The sequence below is a fragment of the Hyposmocoma kahamanoa genome, unplaced genomic scaffold, assembly GCF_003589595.1.
Source record: "Hyposmocoma kahamanoa isolate Upper Pololo Valley unplaced genomic scaffold, ASM358959v1 76, whole genome shotgun sequence".
Lineage (NCBI taxonomy): Eukaryota > Metazoa > Arthropoda > Insecta > Lepidoptera > Cosmopterigidae > Hyposmocoma > Hyposmocoma kahamanoa.
In genome coordinates, this window is record NW_020653900.1 from 8,613,416 (window position 1) to 8,633,388 (window position 19,973).

Here is a 19,973-nt window from a genome sequence, read left to right on the forward strand (position 1 = left end):
TAAGTATGCTCGTAAAAATAGAATATCGGTGTAAATATAAAGGTCAAAGTGTATAAGATACAATAATTGTATCTACAAGATTCCAATTTGAATCCCGTTTCGTTTCTGTCAAAATGTGCTTTTTATTTATGAAGGTAATTACAATGTAAAATACTTTTATCATAACTGTCTCCTCTAACACTATAGGGATGCGAGACATGGACAAAGAAAGACAGGGAGTCATTCGAAATGTCGTGAGAAAGTAAAATGGATCGAGAATATAAGACACCCTGTGGTAAACGATACGCATGTCCATACAGTTGCTGCACCGCAGTGTTGTTAATGGCAAAGATATAGAGGCACTGCTACTGTGCCTGTCACCCTGATACACAAGTTGACAAGGCCCACGTGCCTGTAATTTCACAGGTTAGAGAGGAGAGAAATCCTTAAAGACAATAGAGAACAGAAGGAGGACGTTTGGACATTTGTTACGTTGTGACAAATTTGTGAAAATAACTCTCTAATCACACTGTTGAGGGCAAGATAAAAGGAAAAAATACAGAGAGTATGGCAAACAGTGAACAAATAAAGAAGAACGTCAAAATGACCATCTGTAAAGAGGTTAACGAGCTGACTATGTCCACTGAGGAATGGAGAAGGGCATACCAACAAGAGCCTGCAGGGCTAGCACGGCAGGGCGCGACTTGCGCGAGAGCGATATAAAGCGCGACATATTGCTATTCTCGCTTTCGCTTGTCGCGCTCTGTCGTGGGCTGGCCCCACTGACTCTTAAATAGGACGATATGAGCGGTCTCCATTTAAGAGTTTGGTAGAAAGACAATTCTGGCAAAATATGCGCCCGTATACACACCCGTGTACGCGTACGCTCATACACATATACGTACTTACGCTTTGTATTTAGGCAAATAATTTCTTCTTTATTTATTTAAATCTTGCTCGCTTTAGTGCCAACGTGCAATTATATTTTTTAATTTTTACTCTAATAGCTCAAATTATGTGCCCGCACATTAATTTCTAAGATACAGACTCATGACTTGTACTCAGAGTTCTATTTTTTTAATATAAAAATATAAAGTGGCGGGACGAACAAGACGTGCGCCTGACGGTAAGCTAAGTACGCCTGTCCATAACAGTTGCAGTGTCACTCAGAGCTTTAAATCGCGAAAGGTCTGAGGAGCTACCACAATATGGATATTTGTCGGAAATAAAGCAAATTATTCTTATTGATTATTATAATTTATTTCCAAAAATAAAAAAGGAGAAAATGGGAATGGGCTGGACCCGTTTGTCGCTTGCACCCATAAAGTTATTTTTTATGATACCAATTGACGGGACGAACAAATCATGCGCCTGCTGTTAAACGACACGCCTGTTCATAACTGCAGCAGTGCCGCTCAGAGTTTTAAAGCGCAAAGATCTGAGTGGCACTCCCACTGCGCTCGTCACCCTAAGTCATCAGTTGACAAGGCCCTGTAAGTTGAAATGTGCCCGTAATTTTACCAGCACCCTTACCTTTAAAAACCGGAACGTAGTAATGCTCACATTACTACTTGGCAGCAGAAATAGGTAAGGTGTACTTCCTTGGATAAACTTTCACAAGGAGCTCTACTGGTAAAAAAGTTCAACAATCAATTTGTAAAATTGTTACTTACGTACTTTTAGGTAAACTTATTTATATGTGTAAATAAAGAAGTATTATTTGCATTCTCCAATTAGGTATTTCGATTAACAGGAATGGTACATCCAACAAGATTATATTTGTCTCGTGTCCAATAGGAGAATGGTCGCTTTTCAATTGAAATTAGTATTAAAATAAAAGTTATCTGTTAATTTCGTTCGTAATATCTTTAAAGCTCCCTCCTGTGTCGCCATGGACATACACACAGACAACCACAAATGACATCAAAACTCACGAGAGAAGTAAATGTAGGCCATACAAATATTTCTCCCAACCTGGGAATCGAAACCGGGAACTCTGCGTGGCAGACGAGCATGGTAACCGTTCGGCCATGGAAGCAATTAAAGTTTCCAATGAACTAAATATTCTATCAATAAGCTATCGAACAATACAATGTTACTCGTTTACATATTGCTATTGGAAAACTGGGAGTTTTTTTAGGATACCAAGTCACGGAATGAATAAATCGGTGTTGGAGTCGTGTCTGTAGTAAACTCGTGCCAATCCATAACAGGTGCAGTGCCACTAAGAGCTTTAAATTGTAAAGATCTGAGGGGCACTGCCACTGCGCCTGTCAGCTTGAGACATAAACTTGACAAGTGCCATGTCCCTGTGATTTCACCAGTATCCTCACCCTTCAAAGCCGGAACGTATTAATGTGAGCATTAGACCTTGGCGGCAGATTATAGACAAGTACTTCCCTGGACGAACTCTCTCACAAGGAGTACTACTGCTACTAAAACATTTCTATAGTGGGTACTGGTCCTTCATGTCCTTGATATAAAATACTGAAATGTATTATTGCTCGTGAACGTGGCTATGACGTCACGTGTATTGATCGACTACGGATAGTCGGGACATCACACGTACCACGTCATACGGTTATTGTTACACGGTATTTTGGTATTCTTACTATAATTATAATCGATTATTTATATCTCAATAAAAAATGAGCAGATCTTACGTTAAATAAAGATTAACAATGTTAAGTCTTGTAACCTTTGTGAGTGTCTGTAGCCTGTACTAACTTTAAGAATGTGTCAAAATGGTTGTCCTTGGTCGTCTTGAAATATTATTAGGCATTTTTTTTTTTTCATAACGTCGAGTGACGGGACAAGCAAGTCGTGCGCTTGATGGTAAGCTACATGCCTCGCCATGACAGTTACAGTGCCACTCATAGCTTTAAATTGCAAAGATCTGAGGGGCACTACCCCTGCGCCCGTCACCCTGAAACATAAATTGACAAGTCCCATGTGGGAAATGAAACTATTTTTCCGGATTTAAATCGCGTATATTTGTTTTTTTCAAACAAACCGACGTTTGGGGCCCTTTTACAGGTCCCATGGTCACAGTTGACGTCGGTCTGTTTGAAAAACAAATATACTCTATTTAAATCCGGAAAAATAGTTTCATTTCCTATGTGTAACAATCGCGAAAACCTAAGAACTCGATAAGTCCCATGTGCCTGTAATTTCGCCAGCACCCTTACTCTTAAATACCGGAACACAGTAATACTGACATTACTGATTGGCGACAGAAATAGGTAACGTGGCAGTACTTCCCTGGACAAACTCAGGCATGCGAAAGTCGCCATATAACCAGTATCAGACCCAAAAGTCGGGTCCTTCTACTTTATACAACGTTGAAGCAGTCATTAACTGACTTTTTGACCGACTTTAAAAAAAGGAGCTTCTCAATTCGAGAGTGTGTGTTTTATTTTGTATGTATGTTACGCGATAACTTCGGTATTTATGAACCGATTTTCATGATGAATCGGGGTTTGCGCACTTTCCAGGAACCGATTTCAATAAAACTTGGTAATTAATTATATGTAATTCCGCGTACTTTTGAGGTCGCTTTTTTAGTACTCTGTACTGAGATTATATCTAACTACTAAATGACAATAGCGTCGTATAATTTGGGCTTAAACCGCGTTTTATAAACATTCACAAGTACGTTTTTACAACCAGTTCTACAAATCTAACAAGATATGTAAAACGTTTACTTAACAATTATACAATTAATTGTTAGTTCGGTTAGTTCCGATTTTTTTTAACATCAAATGTTGGGAAGAACAAGTCGTGCGCCTGATGGCAAGCTACACGCCTATTCATACCAGTTACAGTGCCACTCAGAGCTTTAAATTGCAAAGATCTCAGGTGCATTGACCCGTGAGTGACCCTTCACCCTAAATTATAAGTTGACAAGTCCCATGTTCCTGTAATTTCACCAGCACCCTTACCCTTCAAAACCGGAACACAGTAATGCTGACATTACTGTTTGGCGGCAGAAATAGGTAAGGTGCTCATCCAGGCAGTACTGGCCTGGACGAGCTCTTTCACAAGGAGCTCTACTGCTACTTAAATGCTATTTAGGTGTCCAATACTAAAGTAACTTGTCATGTTTATGGTCCTAGTGTCTTCAACTTTACATATCAATCAGAATGTATTTATTTATACCTTGTAGGTGTAATTGTTACGGTAACTTAATAATGGCCTTTGAAAAACATCGTTCTCAATCTTCAAAATTTATACACACTCTAGTTATATAGCACTCTACAAAACCCTTCCAAAGTCAATTATACACACTCTACATAACGTACAACCACAGAAATATAATTTATTTAGAATCTAAATAAATTACATTTCTGTACGTAGAACTAGGCCTGTAGCCTCTAACTCGTAGCAGGATATGAACTACAAGTCTCGTAGCACCGACCTTTCTAGGTTGTAACGCCGACCTGTCGAGGTCGTAGCGACCAATGTTCACTCCTACGTGCTTCGAAGCAATCCATGAAATTTAATAACCTAAATTTGTTTTTGTCTATCAGCATCATTTACGTGTCCCTTTGAAAGCATATACAGGTCGTAACAAATGTAGTGGCAAATTTGAAATATTTTTCCTTTGATTTTATTTTCGAGCTCCGAGTAGAGCTTCTTGTGAAAGAGTTTATCCAAGATAGTACTACCACCTTACCTATTTCTGCCGCCAAGCAATAATGTCACCATTACTGTATTCCGGCTTTGAAAGGTAAGGGTGCTGGTGGAATTACAGGCACATGGGACTTGTCAACTTATGTCTCAGGGTGACGGGCGCAGTGGTAGTTGCAATTTAAAGCTCTGAGTGGCACTGCAACCGTTATTGATAGGCGTGTAGGTTACCATCAGGCGCGCGTCTTGTTCGCCCCGTCACTTAATATTATAAAGAAAAATGAAATACAATCTCCAGGTGCAATATAGTTTGCGTCTTTTAATTTGGTTATTATTTGACAGTATTTGGTCCACTGGTGTCAAACTAAAATATTCTCCGTACTATAAGCACCAGAGCAAACCCGTACTGTTTGCTCATATAGGTCCGTAAAAGATAAAAGAAAATATTGATAACCGGAAAAAAACACATTCTAAATTTTATCATATTTGCATGCATTTTATGTTCAATTTTGTATGCGACGAAATGTCTACAGGGTTACCTCTTTCGGTTCCAGGTTTAAATAAAACAGCACTCCTTTTTACGCCATCGTTTAATAGCAACATAATGGGTGTAAGAATAAATTTCACTTTGTTATGTTTTCAAGGGTTCCGTTCACCTTCGCCCTTTACAAAAACCTTGAAAGCATCCCGTGACGTCGTCGCAGCGTTCAGCAAAAATTCAATTACAGAGCAAACTGAATTCAAACATTCGCTTTGTCACAAATGTAATCAAAGGTAATGTTATAAAAATAGAACAGCGCCCTTTACAGGTACAAGAACCTTTTAAATTTAGTGACGCTTATGTGCCTCTATGTCACCGTCACAGCTATTAAATCGAACGCTTTTAAAAAGGAATATGTAGAAACCTATGCTTTACTTGCCATTACAATTGAGAGTTGAGAGAGGAAAGTAGGTAGCTACATTAGTTTATATTCAATAACCTTTTAATCTCCTCATAAGTGTCTTGCGCCGGCTTTCTTCAATTTGTTTTATTAACCCGTGGTGGTGTAAAATAATTTTATTTATTTTTATTAATAAACCAGTCACCACGACGGCGAGAGCATTACACCTTACAGAACTCCACCACAATCTACAGCGCATCAGCCTGTCCAAGCGATAGCGGGATGAGGCTGCGCGCAAGAAGGTACAAGGTGGTAGTAGTTCCATGGACGAACTCTTTCACAAACAGCTTTTCTGTTCACTTGTAATAATTTTTTCACAGTAACTTTACCTATATTTATTACCATGCACTGTTTACGTACCTAAGTATAAATAGGTACCTACTTGTGTAAGTCGAGGAACAGTAGTTACCTGCGTCAAGGAAGAAGAATGATTCGTGTGTAGTGGTGGTAAGTCAACACACATTGCACAAAAAGGTGTCATTCTCCTAAATTGTCATGATAGATTTGTCACAATTGGAAAAAAAAATCAATTTTTCACTTTAACACTTTGGTAAAATACTTACGTTTCGATTTTTGTTCGCTTTACTATTGAGATTTTTCATGATACCAAGCGACGGGACGAGGAAATCGTGCGTTTGATTGTAAGCGACACGCCTGTCCGTAACAGTTGCAGTGCCACTCAGGACTTTTAATCGCAAACATCTAGGCCGCACTACCACTGCGCCCGTCACCTTGAGACATAAGTTGAAAAGTCCCTTGTGCCTGTAATTTTATCAGTACCCTTACCCTTGAAAACCGAAACGCAGTAATAATCACATTACTGCTTGGCGGCAGAAATAGGTAAGGTGACCGTACTTCTCTGGACTAACTCTTTCACAAGGCGTTTTACTGCTACTAATACGTATGTGCGATACGATATCACAAATATAACAGCGTACTTACTCTCGCCTTGAAAAAGCACAAGTTCTATTTTTCGAGGAACTTAGCGGTGTACTGATGATAACAATCCCTATCCTCCTCAAACCGTTTTGTGAGTATTATATGTATCTCAACACAAGGGTAACATCACAGGCCACAAAAGTATCTTAGTAGAATGATCATAAATTTATAACCGATACCACTGACACCACAAGTGAACTATACCTACGTATATTACGCTATTTAAAATAATCAATGTCAATCGAATTCAACCGATTGTTCCATTTGTATCGGTGCCGTAGTACTCGTAGCTTTTGTTTCGTAGTAGCGCGTCGAAATCGCTACGGTCTATGCTACGCCGTAGCTTATTCATATAAAATGTATGTCATAATAGGTATTGTATGTACGTAATTCTTGAAAATTTGAAGTAAGTAGTGGTAATTGTTACTTATTGAATAAAATATAAAACAAAATACCCATAAATGGTGCAGTTACAGGTTACAGGTGTAATGTTGTACGTTGACGAAAGATAACTGTTTTTTTTTTCTTAACTCCGTGGCCGAACAGTTGCCATCCGGACTGCCACGCAGAGGTTCGATTCCCAGACTGGGAGAAATATTTGTATAGCCTACATTTATTTTGGGTGTAATTTGTGGTTGTCTATGTGTGTGTCCATAGCACCCGCGACATAGGATTTCCCTAGTGCGGGGCTCTATTTTGAGCGTACGCGTTATTATTGTTATTACATTATTATTTTCAACTACGGTTAACTCGAGCATAGTATACTTTGGTAAAGAGAATATACAAATGGAGCTTACAAAAGATATACAATTATGACGAGTTCCGTTTGGTGAACTGATCGGATGATACTCCACAGTGCTTAAAGTCCCGCTTATTCAACCAATGACTGCTCAGCGTGACTTCTAGTACAAAGACTTGGACGCTGAAACAGGAGTTTATGCAAAATTGATGACCTCGATTTAGCACTGTGGGCGCTGGATGACGAGGTCCCAGATTCGATCCTTCCGCATACGAATACTGTAGTTTGCTATATTGGACTGAGTCAGCGCAGGAGACTTAGTTTGAGATCAGGTAATTTATGTAGTTGTCTGTAAAAAAATAGTCCAAAGCGTATAATGAAGTTGGGCAGGACATATTTCAAGATGACTGGCGAGGAGGCGATAGCCGAATGGTGGCTAAGACGCGTTTACAGAAAAACCCAAATACTTCCTCGTCGAGCGATTGGAGTCCCGTCATAACGAAAATTTTAAGTCGATTGTGGTGAAAGTGCCGATCGGACATCTGTCGACCTTCATGAAGGAGAGTTTTGGCCGAAAGGTGTTAATTGTATCTGCGATTCCGAGGCAGATTCATCATCATCAAGCAGCCTCTCCTCCATCCGTCATCGGATATAAGCCTCCTCCGAGGCAGATTAGTTGACACCAAATTGCACCACAAGTCGCCGTCAAGTGCACTTCATGTGATTAGTTATTTAGTTTTTATTATAGGTATATGTATATTATAGGTATACACGTTAATCCTCAAGTCATATTTTTTATGGATCACAGTTGCCTGATTTAAATGAATAAATAAAAATAAAAGAAAAGTTGTATGATATAAAAAATAATAAACGTTGAAGATTGGTAGACGATATCGTCAAAGTCGCAGATCAAAGACGAGTAAGACTAACTGTTGTGGTCAATAAAGTTTAATAAATAAATAAATAATGGATGGCACAAGCCAAATGGACACATGTAGATTTTTTTTACAATAGCAAGTGACGGGACAAACAAGTCGTGCGCCTGATGGTTAGCTACACGCTTGTCCATAACAGTTGCAGTGCCAACCAGAGGTTTAAATCTCAAAGATCTGAGGGGCACTGCCACTGCGCCCGACACCCTAAGACATAAGTTGACAAGTCCCATGTGCCTGTAATCTCACCAGCACCCTTAACCTTCAAAATCAGAATGCAGTACTTAATGCTCACATTATTGCTTGGCAACAGGAATAGGTAAGGTGGCAGTGCTTCCCTGGACGAAATCTTTCACAAGGAGCTCTACTGTTACTACAATGTAAGATGGTGAGAGCCAATTCTGTTTTGATATATTTTTAATTTAAAGAAATCAAGAAATTACAAATTACATGGCTCAGTCCTCACACTCGTCAAAAAGCCCGCCCCTGACTGATCCCGGCGCAAAGGTGCCCTTCACGCTTGCCGCATTACATTGCTGTATGGCAATGGACAATCTTTGCGCCAAGAATAAACCGGCGTGAGAGTCATCTCCACTCTCTCTTAGCCATCGCCCGATTTCCGCTATAAACTTTTTCGCATCGGTACCCCAACAACCCGCCGTCTCAACAGCAAGCGGAACGAAAATGTAGCAACTTTCCAAGTCACGATATTTGTCTCGGTTTTTTAATACTTTCAATTAGATTTCGCACCATTGGTGTAATAAGGCTATATATGCAAAATAACAACTTTTCAGGAAAAAGGCTTAAAGATTCTACGAAGAAATTAATAGATAACTTTGTTACGCTTGTATAGCAGAGTTGTAAAAATTTCACATATACATATTTTTTCATATTATTTTTATAACTTTTATGTGAAGAAAGCAGTTTTGACATATCATATGGTTTTATAATATGTGACGATTTTATTTACGAATGTTAACATTTATGCTATTATCATCATGTTATTATCATTATGTGTTAGAATTGTTTGTGGAATTGAGAAAAGTGTATTATTAAATGAAATTAAAAGCAAAACTTTGTTAATATATCGTATTAAACACTTATAATAAAATTTTCATAGTACTTATATTTATCACCATGCACTGTTTACGGGTTACGTACAAATAGTTACGTAGATGATTAAAAATTACAAAAACAGTACAATTTTATTAAACTCTCATTTATTAATAAGTAATGAGACTAAATGTACTCCAGCATTATTCATCTCGCCTGGTTTAAAGCTCGATTTATAAGCGTCCTTAGAAAGGCCCCTAGCTGTTTGGGACATGTACCTCTCCGTAAATGTCGAGGTGTAAGGAAAATTCGGCTTTGTTGCCTCGAATCAAGGCTTTGTTTGATGAGTTTTAACGTGTGGGCCATGAAAATAAAGTGAGCGAATGGATAATCAGAACTTGCAATTGTAGCAATCGATATTTTTTTCATATTAAGTATTTTGTTAATCGAAAGCGTATGACCGGTATTAGAATAACATTCAGCGTTTTTGAATGATATTGTGAGCATTTGTAGCCTAGTGGATCCTTATCCACCCAGTGTACAGTGAACCATCCTTATGGTTCACTGTACACTCCGAAAGGAGCCTCGATAGTGGCAGCTTGGTTTGACGTGTAATATTTTTTGTATAAAATGCCATATAAAGCCTTTGTGGTGCAGTATCTGTCCGTCATATTAACTTATAATATATTAGCCGCTATTTTCGTAGCCCTTACGAATCAGAGTGTGCGTACCTGAGTGCGCAGCCGCGGCTGGCAGTCCGCGAGGTGGCGCCACCGCTCGCGCGCGTCTCCCCGCGCTGTCCACGTCAATTCCCGCCTTCCACCATCCGCACAGCATTCCACATCAAATCAAAAATATCGAACACACTATATGAAAACATAAAATCTGTCATTTATCGTGTGTACGTTTATTACAGTTACTCATAAAAAAGTTATAAAAAATTTAGTTGAAAATTAATTGAAAAAAAAAAAAAGAATAAATGCAGACAGTATTAATACAAACTCTTGTTACAAAAATGGAGTAAAGGTATTGAAAAGTGTTTAGTAGTGTGAGGAAAGTGTGTCAGTGAGAGTGAGTGTGTTAGTTACGTAACGGTTCCGGGTGGATCGATACGGACGTATAAATAGAACCGATATAACAGCTGGCTTGACGCCAGACATGCAGCCTACGGTAAGGTTCCATTTTCTAATTAATTTTATAAAAAATACCATTTACTGTCTTAGAAGACAATTTTCAAGTATAGCGCAGGCAACTCAACTTCGAACGCCAAAACTCTACAGTATGTGAGTAAGTGTTAAGAATACCAACCCGTTGATTTCTGACTTTCTTTCATAGGGTTGCAGAATTTTCAAAAATAACAATTCAAGCGTTAAACAACACGTAAACAATTTACAAGAGAAGTGCAGAGCTTGTACATTATCTCAAAGACTAATTTTCTTAGGAAAGTATTTTATATTTTATCAAAACGTATGTACATTATATTAGGTCACATTTAGACTAAACTCCTTTTGCCCGTTTTAGTACAGGCTTCAATGAGTTAGGTTCTGAATTAAGACCAAATTAATTTTAAAAATGTCATGCAGGTTATTAAAAGAAAACTTTATATAAAATTATAAGTATATTATAATGTTGATTTCAAAGCGGAATATGATAATGCGCATAACTTGACCCTACCAATTCGGCATTACTAAGTTTCCACGACGTTTTAAGGTTCGTTATTCCTTGGCTGCAATATATTCTCCGATAACACTAGTCGATATTCTTATCTTAAGTCTCAATAGATAAGTAAGCATAACCTACTAAAACGACATGTATAGTTGTTTGGCAAGCTACGGCAGCAGTGACCTTTGCAAACCGATAAAGATTTTATCAAACGAAAAACAATTTATTTTAAGTATTGTACTTTGGATTTCTTGGGTTCAATATTTATCGGTTTCCGGCGATGTTTAATTTCAAATCTCTTAGAGAGGTATATTTAATTTATATCTGCTCGGACTCTAATTAATTTATATAAATATATTTTATGATATGAAAATATCACTTTATTATATGCTTGTGGAAATAAATTGTGTAAGAGAAATAGACGTAACTTTTTATATAAATGTTTTTATAAAATTTTAGACAACATCAGTTACGTTGCTTTAATCCCAAAATAAGTAACTAAAGCACCAAGCAGGTCCAACTCAGGAACATGATACATTGTCAATTTTAGATAAAAATACTCTTTTCGTAAATGTAGGATTATGTTCGAAGCTTGGTGTGAATAGATATTGTTTCCAAGGGATGAGGTGTGAAAGAGGAGACTGATCTTTTTGTTTCTGAAAGAAATGCTTTTTCGATGACAGCTGGCTATTTTCTTTTAGGATAGTGCAATAAAAAGTGTCGAAGTGTAAAGTTTCATTACCAACTCATATAAATATTAATTATATCTACCAAGAGAGAAATCGATTCAAAAATATTGGATCATCAATCAAGAGAAGCGTTCTCCAAATTTATGCACCCCAACGATGCTCAATTATTTAAATTGAGTACCCTCTTGCTGTACTCTGTTAGCTGTGAGCCTATATCATAACATTTTTATTTATTACTTAGCCTAATAACCGCCGTTAGCTCTTTCGTAAGACTTGAAAAATCTGTATTATATTAATAACCTACCACAGCTTATCTCTTTCTAGAAGTTTAATTAAAAAATAAGGGATGTTTAGGTAAGGGAAATATCTCTAAATGTCAAATGTCAAGGGACCTTTTAAGCCAGCACGGTCGGAATTTGTTTACGTTAGAAATTTTTGACGAAATCTATTATAAATCCCCTTTTAAATTTTAGTACATATTTACGAAGCTTTTTAAAAATACGAGCCGTTATAAATTTATGATATTTTTTAAATATTTATGTTCATAGAATCAAGACTAATTTTAAACAAAGTACTACACATTTTTAATCCTTTTTACGGGCAGTTTGTCTTGTACCTTGTAAGGGTGGTAGGATATAAAAAAAAGCTCCACTTGGAAGAGTACGGGGTAAATATCAATGGTGGTAACTTCTCTTATCTAAGATTCACAGATGATCCCGTATACTGTTTATGCCGTCAATTTAGTTGATGTTTTGAGAATGTTGCAACAGCTTTTTGATACCTCCTTGAGTGAGGGCCCAGGGATGGATATGTCCAAAACGAAAGCCACTCTTTGTGATTTAAAGCTCTGAGTGATACTACAACTACTATGGACAGGCGTGTCGCTTACCATCAGGTGCGCGACTTGTTCGTCTTATCACTTTGTATCATGAAAAAATACATACTGTGCCTAGACGTGGTCACTCTCACAGAAGGCTGTGTGATGAGACTTGCAAAGAGCCATCAAGCGAGTCATAGTCCAACATCCGAAGACGAACCAATTTCCTATGTTCTGACTTCAATACACAGGAGATCGGATAACGAATTTAAGAAGGGAGTTGGGCAAGACATATGGCGAAGCGTGGTGAAGACAGATAATAATAATAATAATAAGTAATAAATAAATAATACTGAGTAAGTAGCAAGTGCACAGACACAACCAGACACCCAAAATATTACACCAAGAACTCGCTCTTAAGTACGGACTCGTGCAACAGAGGTTGCCATATTACAAGTATTCACCGGAGCCAATACTCGAAGATGACCGCAAAAAAATCTATTGGGATCGGCGCATTATCACGGACAGGACTATTCTTGCGAATAAGCCTGATATTGTGATATTGGATCGATCTCAGTCAAGGGTATTTCTTGTGGACGTTACCATCCCGCATAATGAGGGTCTCGTGAAAGCCGAAACCGAGAAACGCCGGAAGTATCTCGACGTGGCGCACGAGATCACCGACATGTGGTATATGGCTCAACTGAAATAATCCCAATTGTTTTGTCTGCAAATGGGTTAGTTCCAGTCAGGCTTTCTAACAGCTTAAGGCGGTTGGATTTCTGTGGCGTGTCGCTTCCAGCACAAATGCAGAAGGCGGTCCTGCTAAATGCGGCATATATTGTTCGCGATCGTTCTTGAACCTGAGTCCCAGACCGAGATTGCCGGGAAATACCGCCTCTCCCATTTAAAAATTCAAAATTAATCTTTTAGGCCTTTGAAGAGGCCAGAGTCTAAAATAGATATAATAATAATTATAATATAATAATAACGCACTAACTCATAGCCCCGCACTAGGGAAACCCTGTATCGCGGGTGCCACGGACACATACATAGACAACCACAAATTACACTCATACTCACGAAATAAATGTAGGCCATACAAATATATCTCCAGGCCCGGGAATCGAACCCAGGACCTGCGTGTCAGGCCAGAATGGTAATCGTTCGTACGGAGGCAGTTGCAATTATCAAATATGACAGATGGAGTTAAATTAAGCTAAGGGTATAAACCCAATAAAATAATATCAAGAGACGGGACGAACAAATCGTGTGCCTGGCGATAAGCTACACGCCTGTTGCAAAGATCTGAGGGGCACTGCCACTGTGCCTATCACCCTGAGACATAAGTTGACAAGTCCCAAGTGGCAAGTAAGGTGAGTAAGTAAGCAGCAATTCCCTGGACGAACTTATATATTTCTTTTTACTTTAAACAATATTCAACCAAGTTTCAGGTGAATAAACTTTTGGGTCACGAGAGCTGGGCATGAGATACCTCGTTATGAAAATTTGCAAGATCAAATTCACTTATACCTTTATAACATAAGTGAATTTGTTCCACTCGGAGCACACATTTCCATAATGGCTACGTTCTATTTTTACCTTCATTACTGCTACATGAGAATGCAAGTATGCAAAGTCATTGAGAACCACTGTAGCTCACATAATATAAGAAACGTATTATATGAAACATTTTACATATTTTGCTTGTCGTGGTAACCTGAGGGCGCCTTGCAGCCGCCGTGTAGCAGCCGCGCAGCGACCGTGTGCGGTGACAGATGTCATGGCAAAATACGCTCTATTCATTTAGAATTTACGTTTTAACTTAAATGAGCGTCCCGGGCGCGCGGGCGAAGTTGTCTTGCCCTTGGTCTACGCGGCGGCCGGCCGCGCGGTTGTATTATTTAGAGGGATTTAAATGTTGTTGCCTAGTAAATAGAATTAAGATTCGCTATTAATGTACATGAAAGCGGGGTAACTGGGCGCTAATGGTTTGACCTACCGCCTCTCAAGCAGAAGGCCGTGGATTCGAATCCGAGCTCGCACCTGTTAGTTTTTCGGAATTTACATGCGAAATTTAATTTGAAATTTACCATGAGCGTTTCAGTGAAGGAAAAATCGCGATGAAACCTGCACGTCAAGCGTTCGCAACCCTCGGGAAACCCAACCCTCATTGGGTCAGCATGGCGGACTATGGCCTAAACCCTAGCCTAAGAGGAGACTCGTGCTCAGCAGTTGTGCTTGTGAATATAAAAATAATAATAACTTGCGGTGGTTAGATTTCCGTGGCGTGTCGCTTCAAGCAAAGCAAAAAAACTCAGAATATGTGACATCTGTTCTCATTCAATCTTGTCATAATTTATTTATTTACTTCCCTATATATTTCTAATATTACATCCACAACAAAGCACAGACTTCCCAGTAATACTTTATCTGTTACTACTATGAAACGGTATATCCACAAAGAGACAATAGCACAAACAACAGTGGATTGTCATAAGCCTGTGGGGCGGTTGTCGAGCACGATCATTCATTGTCGAGTACATTTATTGAATCTGTTTTACAATCGAAGCATTTTATAATTTGCATACAGATATAAAATTAGGTACTCCTAAATCCAGTCACCTTTCTCACAGCGAGATAGGGACATCGGAGTTTCTTCCTGTATTTTAACTACGATTGCTTGTTAAGAAATGCGTTAATCAAAATAGCATATTTTAACCGACTTCAAAAAAAGGAGGAAGATCTCAATTCGACTGTTCGACAACTTTTTTCATATAATACTAAGTGACGGGTCGAACAACTCGTGCGCCTGGTGGTAAGTGACACGCTTGTCGATAGCAATTGTAGTGCCACTCAGAGCTTTAAATCGCAAAGATCTGAGGGGCAATGCCAGTGCGTCTGTCACCCTGACATATACGTTGACAAATCTCATGTACCTGTAGTTTCACCAGCACTCTTAAAACCGGAAAGCAGTAATGGTCACATTACCGCTTGGCGACAGGAATAAGTAAGGCAGTATTTCCCTGGACGAACTCTTCCACAAGGAGCTCTACAGCTACTAAAAATTTTTGTGAGAATGTTTCGCGATTACTCTGACATTTGTGAACCGATTGCTGTGATTCTTTATTATTTATTACTTCATTAACAGTTAATCATAAATCGGAATCATAATTATTTAACCATAATTTTCACATCGAGTATATTATACTCGATGTTTTCATTACATGTCAATTAAATACCTTCAACGACAATGAAGAACGTTAAACAAACAAATGTGTTACATTCTATTATAAACTAATAATAAAGGAAAGTGGTATCTGAATGGCATTATTTACAATAATAAAAAAAAATGATAAATTACAAAAAGAGCATTGGAAATGGAGCCAGATTTTTGTCTAATCTGAAAAGAAGACGTGCTGCTGATGTCCTCAGACCGAGGGTTATATACGAGATGGCTCATCACATGAATGGTCTGAATCGAAATCTCTAGCTGGTGAGGTTATCCGCGGAGGCAGCGCCCATACCGCAATGTGTACCGCTCATTATTGCCTCTCTATGCGAACTGGTATAAGTGGTCACTGGTACAAAGAAGCGTGAGTATCCCCAGTAACACAAAGTATGGCCGTGCACACTCTTCAATAAAAATAAGCGCATGGCCCGTAATACACGTCTCTGCAATCGAAAAACACGTTCCCAATGTGCCGATGTCCCCAAAATTCTAGTTATTAGAATATGAAGATCAAATAATGAATTAAATGTATTGGAAATATTATATAGTTGGATAACTAATTATAAATGAAACCCAGCTTGTCAAGCCAACGTAAACATAATGAGATAAAACCATGAATACATTAAAGAAAACCCTGAAAAAAGAAATACAAACAACAAAACGAATACAAAAGGACAAGAATTTCGGGAAACTTCAAACAAAGGAGAAGAAAAGAAAGGAATTCAATCATGTCTTAATAAAATTGTTTTGTGAACTCTTAAAGTGATTGCAAAAATTGTCATAAAATCCACTACAGTATTTATAATCTGCCTTGAGACAATATTGTATACCGAGAATTATTATTTTAGTAATTTTGAATTCAAATTCTTTAACCACACGGTTAGATGACATAATCATTGTCTTATAAATATTGTGAAATTGTTTAAAGTATAAACACAATAAAAATGTTTGCTAACAATTACGTAATACCGAAACGCCAAATTCCAATCACTTAAAACTACTGCTTCGCGTGAGTGAAAACAACAAATTAATATTAAGTAAATGTATTATATAATACTTTATTATGTAAATAGATTATTGTTACAGGAATTGTAATACTGAAATCTGTTTACGTTTAAGAATGTGAAGTAAAATTATATCGAATACTGTAATAAACACTGAATGACATACATTTTAAGTAGCATTAGAGCTTCTTGTGAAAAAGTTCCTCCAGGGTAATATTCCTACGTTACCTAATTCTGTCGAGAAGGAGCCATGTGACCATTACTACAGTTTCAAACTGCCAGTCTACTAACTATAATCTCAGTACAGAGTACTAAAAAAACCGACCTCAAAAGTACGTGGAATTACGTCTATTTGCTAAGTTTCATTGAAATATCCCCTAGTTCGCCACTATACAGGACTTGATACTGGAGGTAATAAAAATAGGTTCTCACTACGACACTACTCAAAGTATATTGAGAGAAAAACGCCTTGAATTGGAGAAATAGCAAAAACAACTAAATAATTGCTAAAAGTAATTGCTCCTAAATTAAAGTTAGGCGCTATTTAAAAAAATGAATCTTCATGCGTGAACAGCCACCCTTCGAGGTGGATGATTTCCTTCAAAATGAAATGGGACCACTATGGAAGTACCCCCTTTCCAACAAACAAAGAATCATGATAATCGGTTCACAAATACCGGAGTTATCGCGTCACATACATACAAAAAAAAACAAAAAAAAAGAACATACAGTCGAATTGAGAACCTCCTCCTTTTTTGAAGTCGGTTAAAAATGCGACTAAGTGACAAATAGTCAAAAATCCGTTTTAAATAGCAAAAGATAGAGCACAAAATTCTCTTTTAAAACTAGTTAAAATTAGTTAACATGTTCGGCTTGTCGGAACTTACCCAAACGATGCATAGCTGAAATATTGTTAAACAATTTCAATATTCTAAAACTGGGTTATGGCTTTTTTACAATATTTACAAAAAAAAATATTTTTTTAACTTAGCCGCGTTTTAATTAGCGGACGGCAGTATAATAAATAGACTGACTTTGTAATCAGTCAGACCTCTTGAACACCCATACTTACCTTACTTACCTCACTTACTTCACTTACCTTACTTACTTCACTTACCTTACTTACTTCACTTACCTTACTTACCTTACTACCCGTACTTGCACCAAGCTGACTTTCCTGACGGTTTCAAAAATAAGTAAATTGTTCGAGTACACATTCAAGAATAATTCAATAGTTTGAAGAAAGTTACTTTACTTTATAGTTGAAAACACAATGTACATGTTGCACTGCGGACGTGATATTGGCGCTGAAAATCAATGTACTGCACTTGATAAGTAACATAGTATCTCAAAAAATGCGTTATATTATATTTTGTATCAAAATAGTGTTATATTAATAATTTATCTCCAAAATATCGCTATATTGATGTGTCATTCACATATGATTGAATTTCAAAGTGACAAGACAACACTGTCACTTTGAAACGAAATATGTAATATTAATATAACTTAAAGCCATTTAAAGATAATACTATGTTAATTGTCATGAGCGTTATGTGTTTTCGGCAAATCCTCGAAAAATAATATCTTGATGGGAACTTTATTTCCACACCGCGTAGGAAGTATTACGTCAATGGGGATTTGTATAATAAACTGGTTAAAAATTCTACAAACGTAATTAGTTGATAACTTTTTTGTGCTTAAATAGGAGCGTTATAAAATTTCACATATATACAATTTGTTTCATGTAGTTCGTGTTATTTTATGACTTTGATGCATGATAAAACCACTTTTGATACATGACCACATTTGAAAAAATCTAGAGCAAATGTCTTATCTAAGTAATTAATGGCGAAATTCACGTCAACTGACGGAAGTAGTTAAACGCCGGCTTCAGCAGGGCAATCTAAAACCATTATTTTTCATTATCAACGAGAATGGTTTTGCACCAAATAATATAAGACAAAAGCATGAACAATGCTTATGGCTTCTATTAGAGATGACTCAACAGGATCAGACAAAATCTACTTATTATTGTTTACTACATAATCTTAATGTAATAAACTTGTTGTTTGGGTTGCCGTGCTCGTGGACGGCTTCAATGCCATACTGCCATACAAGTCCCATGTGACTGTAATTTCACCAGCACCCTTACCCTTCAAAACCGGAACGCAGTAATGCTCACTCTCTTGACGAACTCCTTCACATGAACCTCTATTGCTACTAAGAGATGGACTCACATAGCCATTTGTTGGATGCCGGAGAACGGCCAGCGGAGACAAGGCAGACCAAGAAGATAGCGAGATGTGACTAGGACGCGTATATAAGGGTCTGGTCTGACATGACCGGGAGCTGTGGTAGTCGAGAGGAGAGGCCGTTGCACAGCAGTGGAACACAATAGAAGGCTAATTAAAAAAGAGGAAGACGACACCCAACGTAACACTAACAAAACACAGCATAAAAAGGTACCAAAACAACTACAATTGAAAAAAAACTAGAAACTCTGCAACCATCGCTTCACTGTTGTGTAGGTTTGTTTACTTCCTACCTCAAGCCTCAAGACACCCGAGGGCATTCCAAAGATTAAGGTTCAATAGTTTGAGAACGATCCTAATAACATCTGAATTATGAATAAACCTCCGGAGCTTTGGGAACCAACATATGTACACTAAGTAATGCGTTAAGACAACAAAAGACGAAATAGTTAAGCATTATCAAGTAAACAGGTAACCTCAGGTAATCTCTAAAATACAGATGTATGGATATAGAATACTGATATAAAGTAAGTTAGTTATTGTAGATAGGATATTTTGCTTCACGGTGACAATAATTTATTTTTTAAAGTACGTAATATTGCATTCAAAGATTTTCGAAAAGTTGCTTGCCTCATCTTATGCTATTTTTAGAAGCAGTAGAACTTTTTGTGAAACAGTTCGTCTAGGGAAGTACTGCCACTTTATTTATTTCAGCCGCCAAGCAGTCGCGCGAGCATTACAGCATTTTGGTTTTGCAGGGTAAGGGTGCTAGTGAAATTACGAGGACATTGCACTTGTCAACTTATGGCGACTTACGTTTAATAATAACTCTTTATTGCACAAAGAAAAGATACATGAAACACAAGTTATAAAGGTCATATACAAAGGTGAGCTTATCTCTAGAAGAGATCTCTTCCAGCCAACCCTAGCCTAGGTGAAAAATGAAGTCTGCGGGCTAATTATTGTACAATAAAATTTAAATTAAAATGTGAATTAAAAAATTAATTAATAATATATATATTAATAATATATATACATATAAAGGGTGATAATACATACATATGACAGACATACACACCTACATGAACTTTATATACATAAA

General features: G+C 37.5%; 1 protein-coding gene across 2 annotated transcripts in view; it reads left to right on the top strand.

Annotated features, from left to right (window-relative positions):
• The first annotated feature begins 10,314 nt into the window (after nucleotides 1-10,314).
• Nucleotides 10,315-19,973, top strand: part of LOC113232430 (probable sodium/potassium/calcium exchanger CG1090) — a 61,252-nt gene continuing 51,593 nt past the window's right edge. For both annotated transcript variants that reach the window (XM_026467152.1, XM_026467154.1), the window contains exon 1: nucleotides 10,315-10,382. In XM_026467152.1, coding sequence (XP_026322937.1) covers nucleotides 10,371-10,382 — 12 coding nt within the window. In that variant the 5' untranslated portion in view covers nucleotides 10,315-10,370. The remainder of the gene's footprint in view (nucleotides 10,383-19,973) is intronic.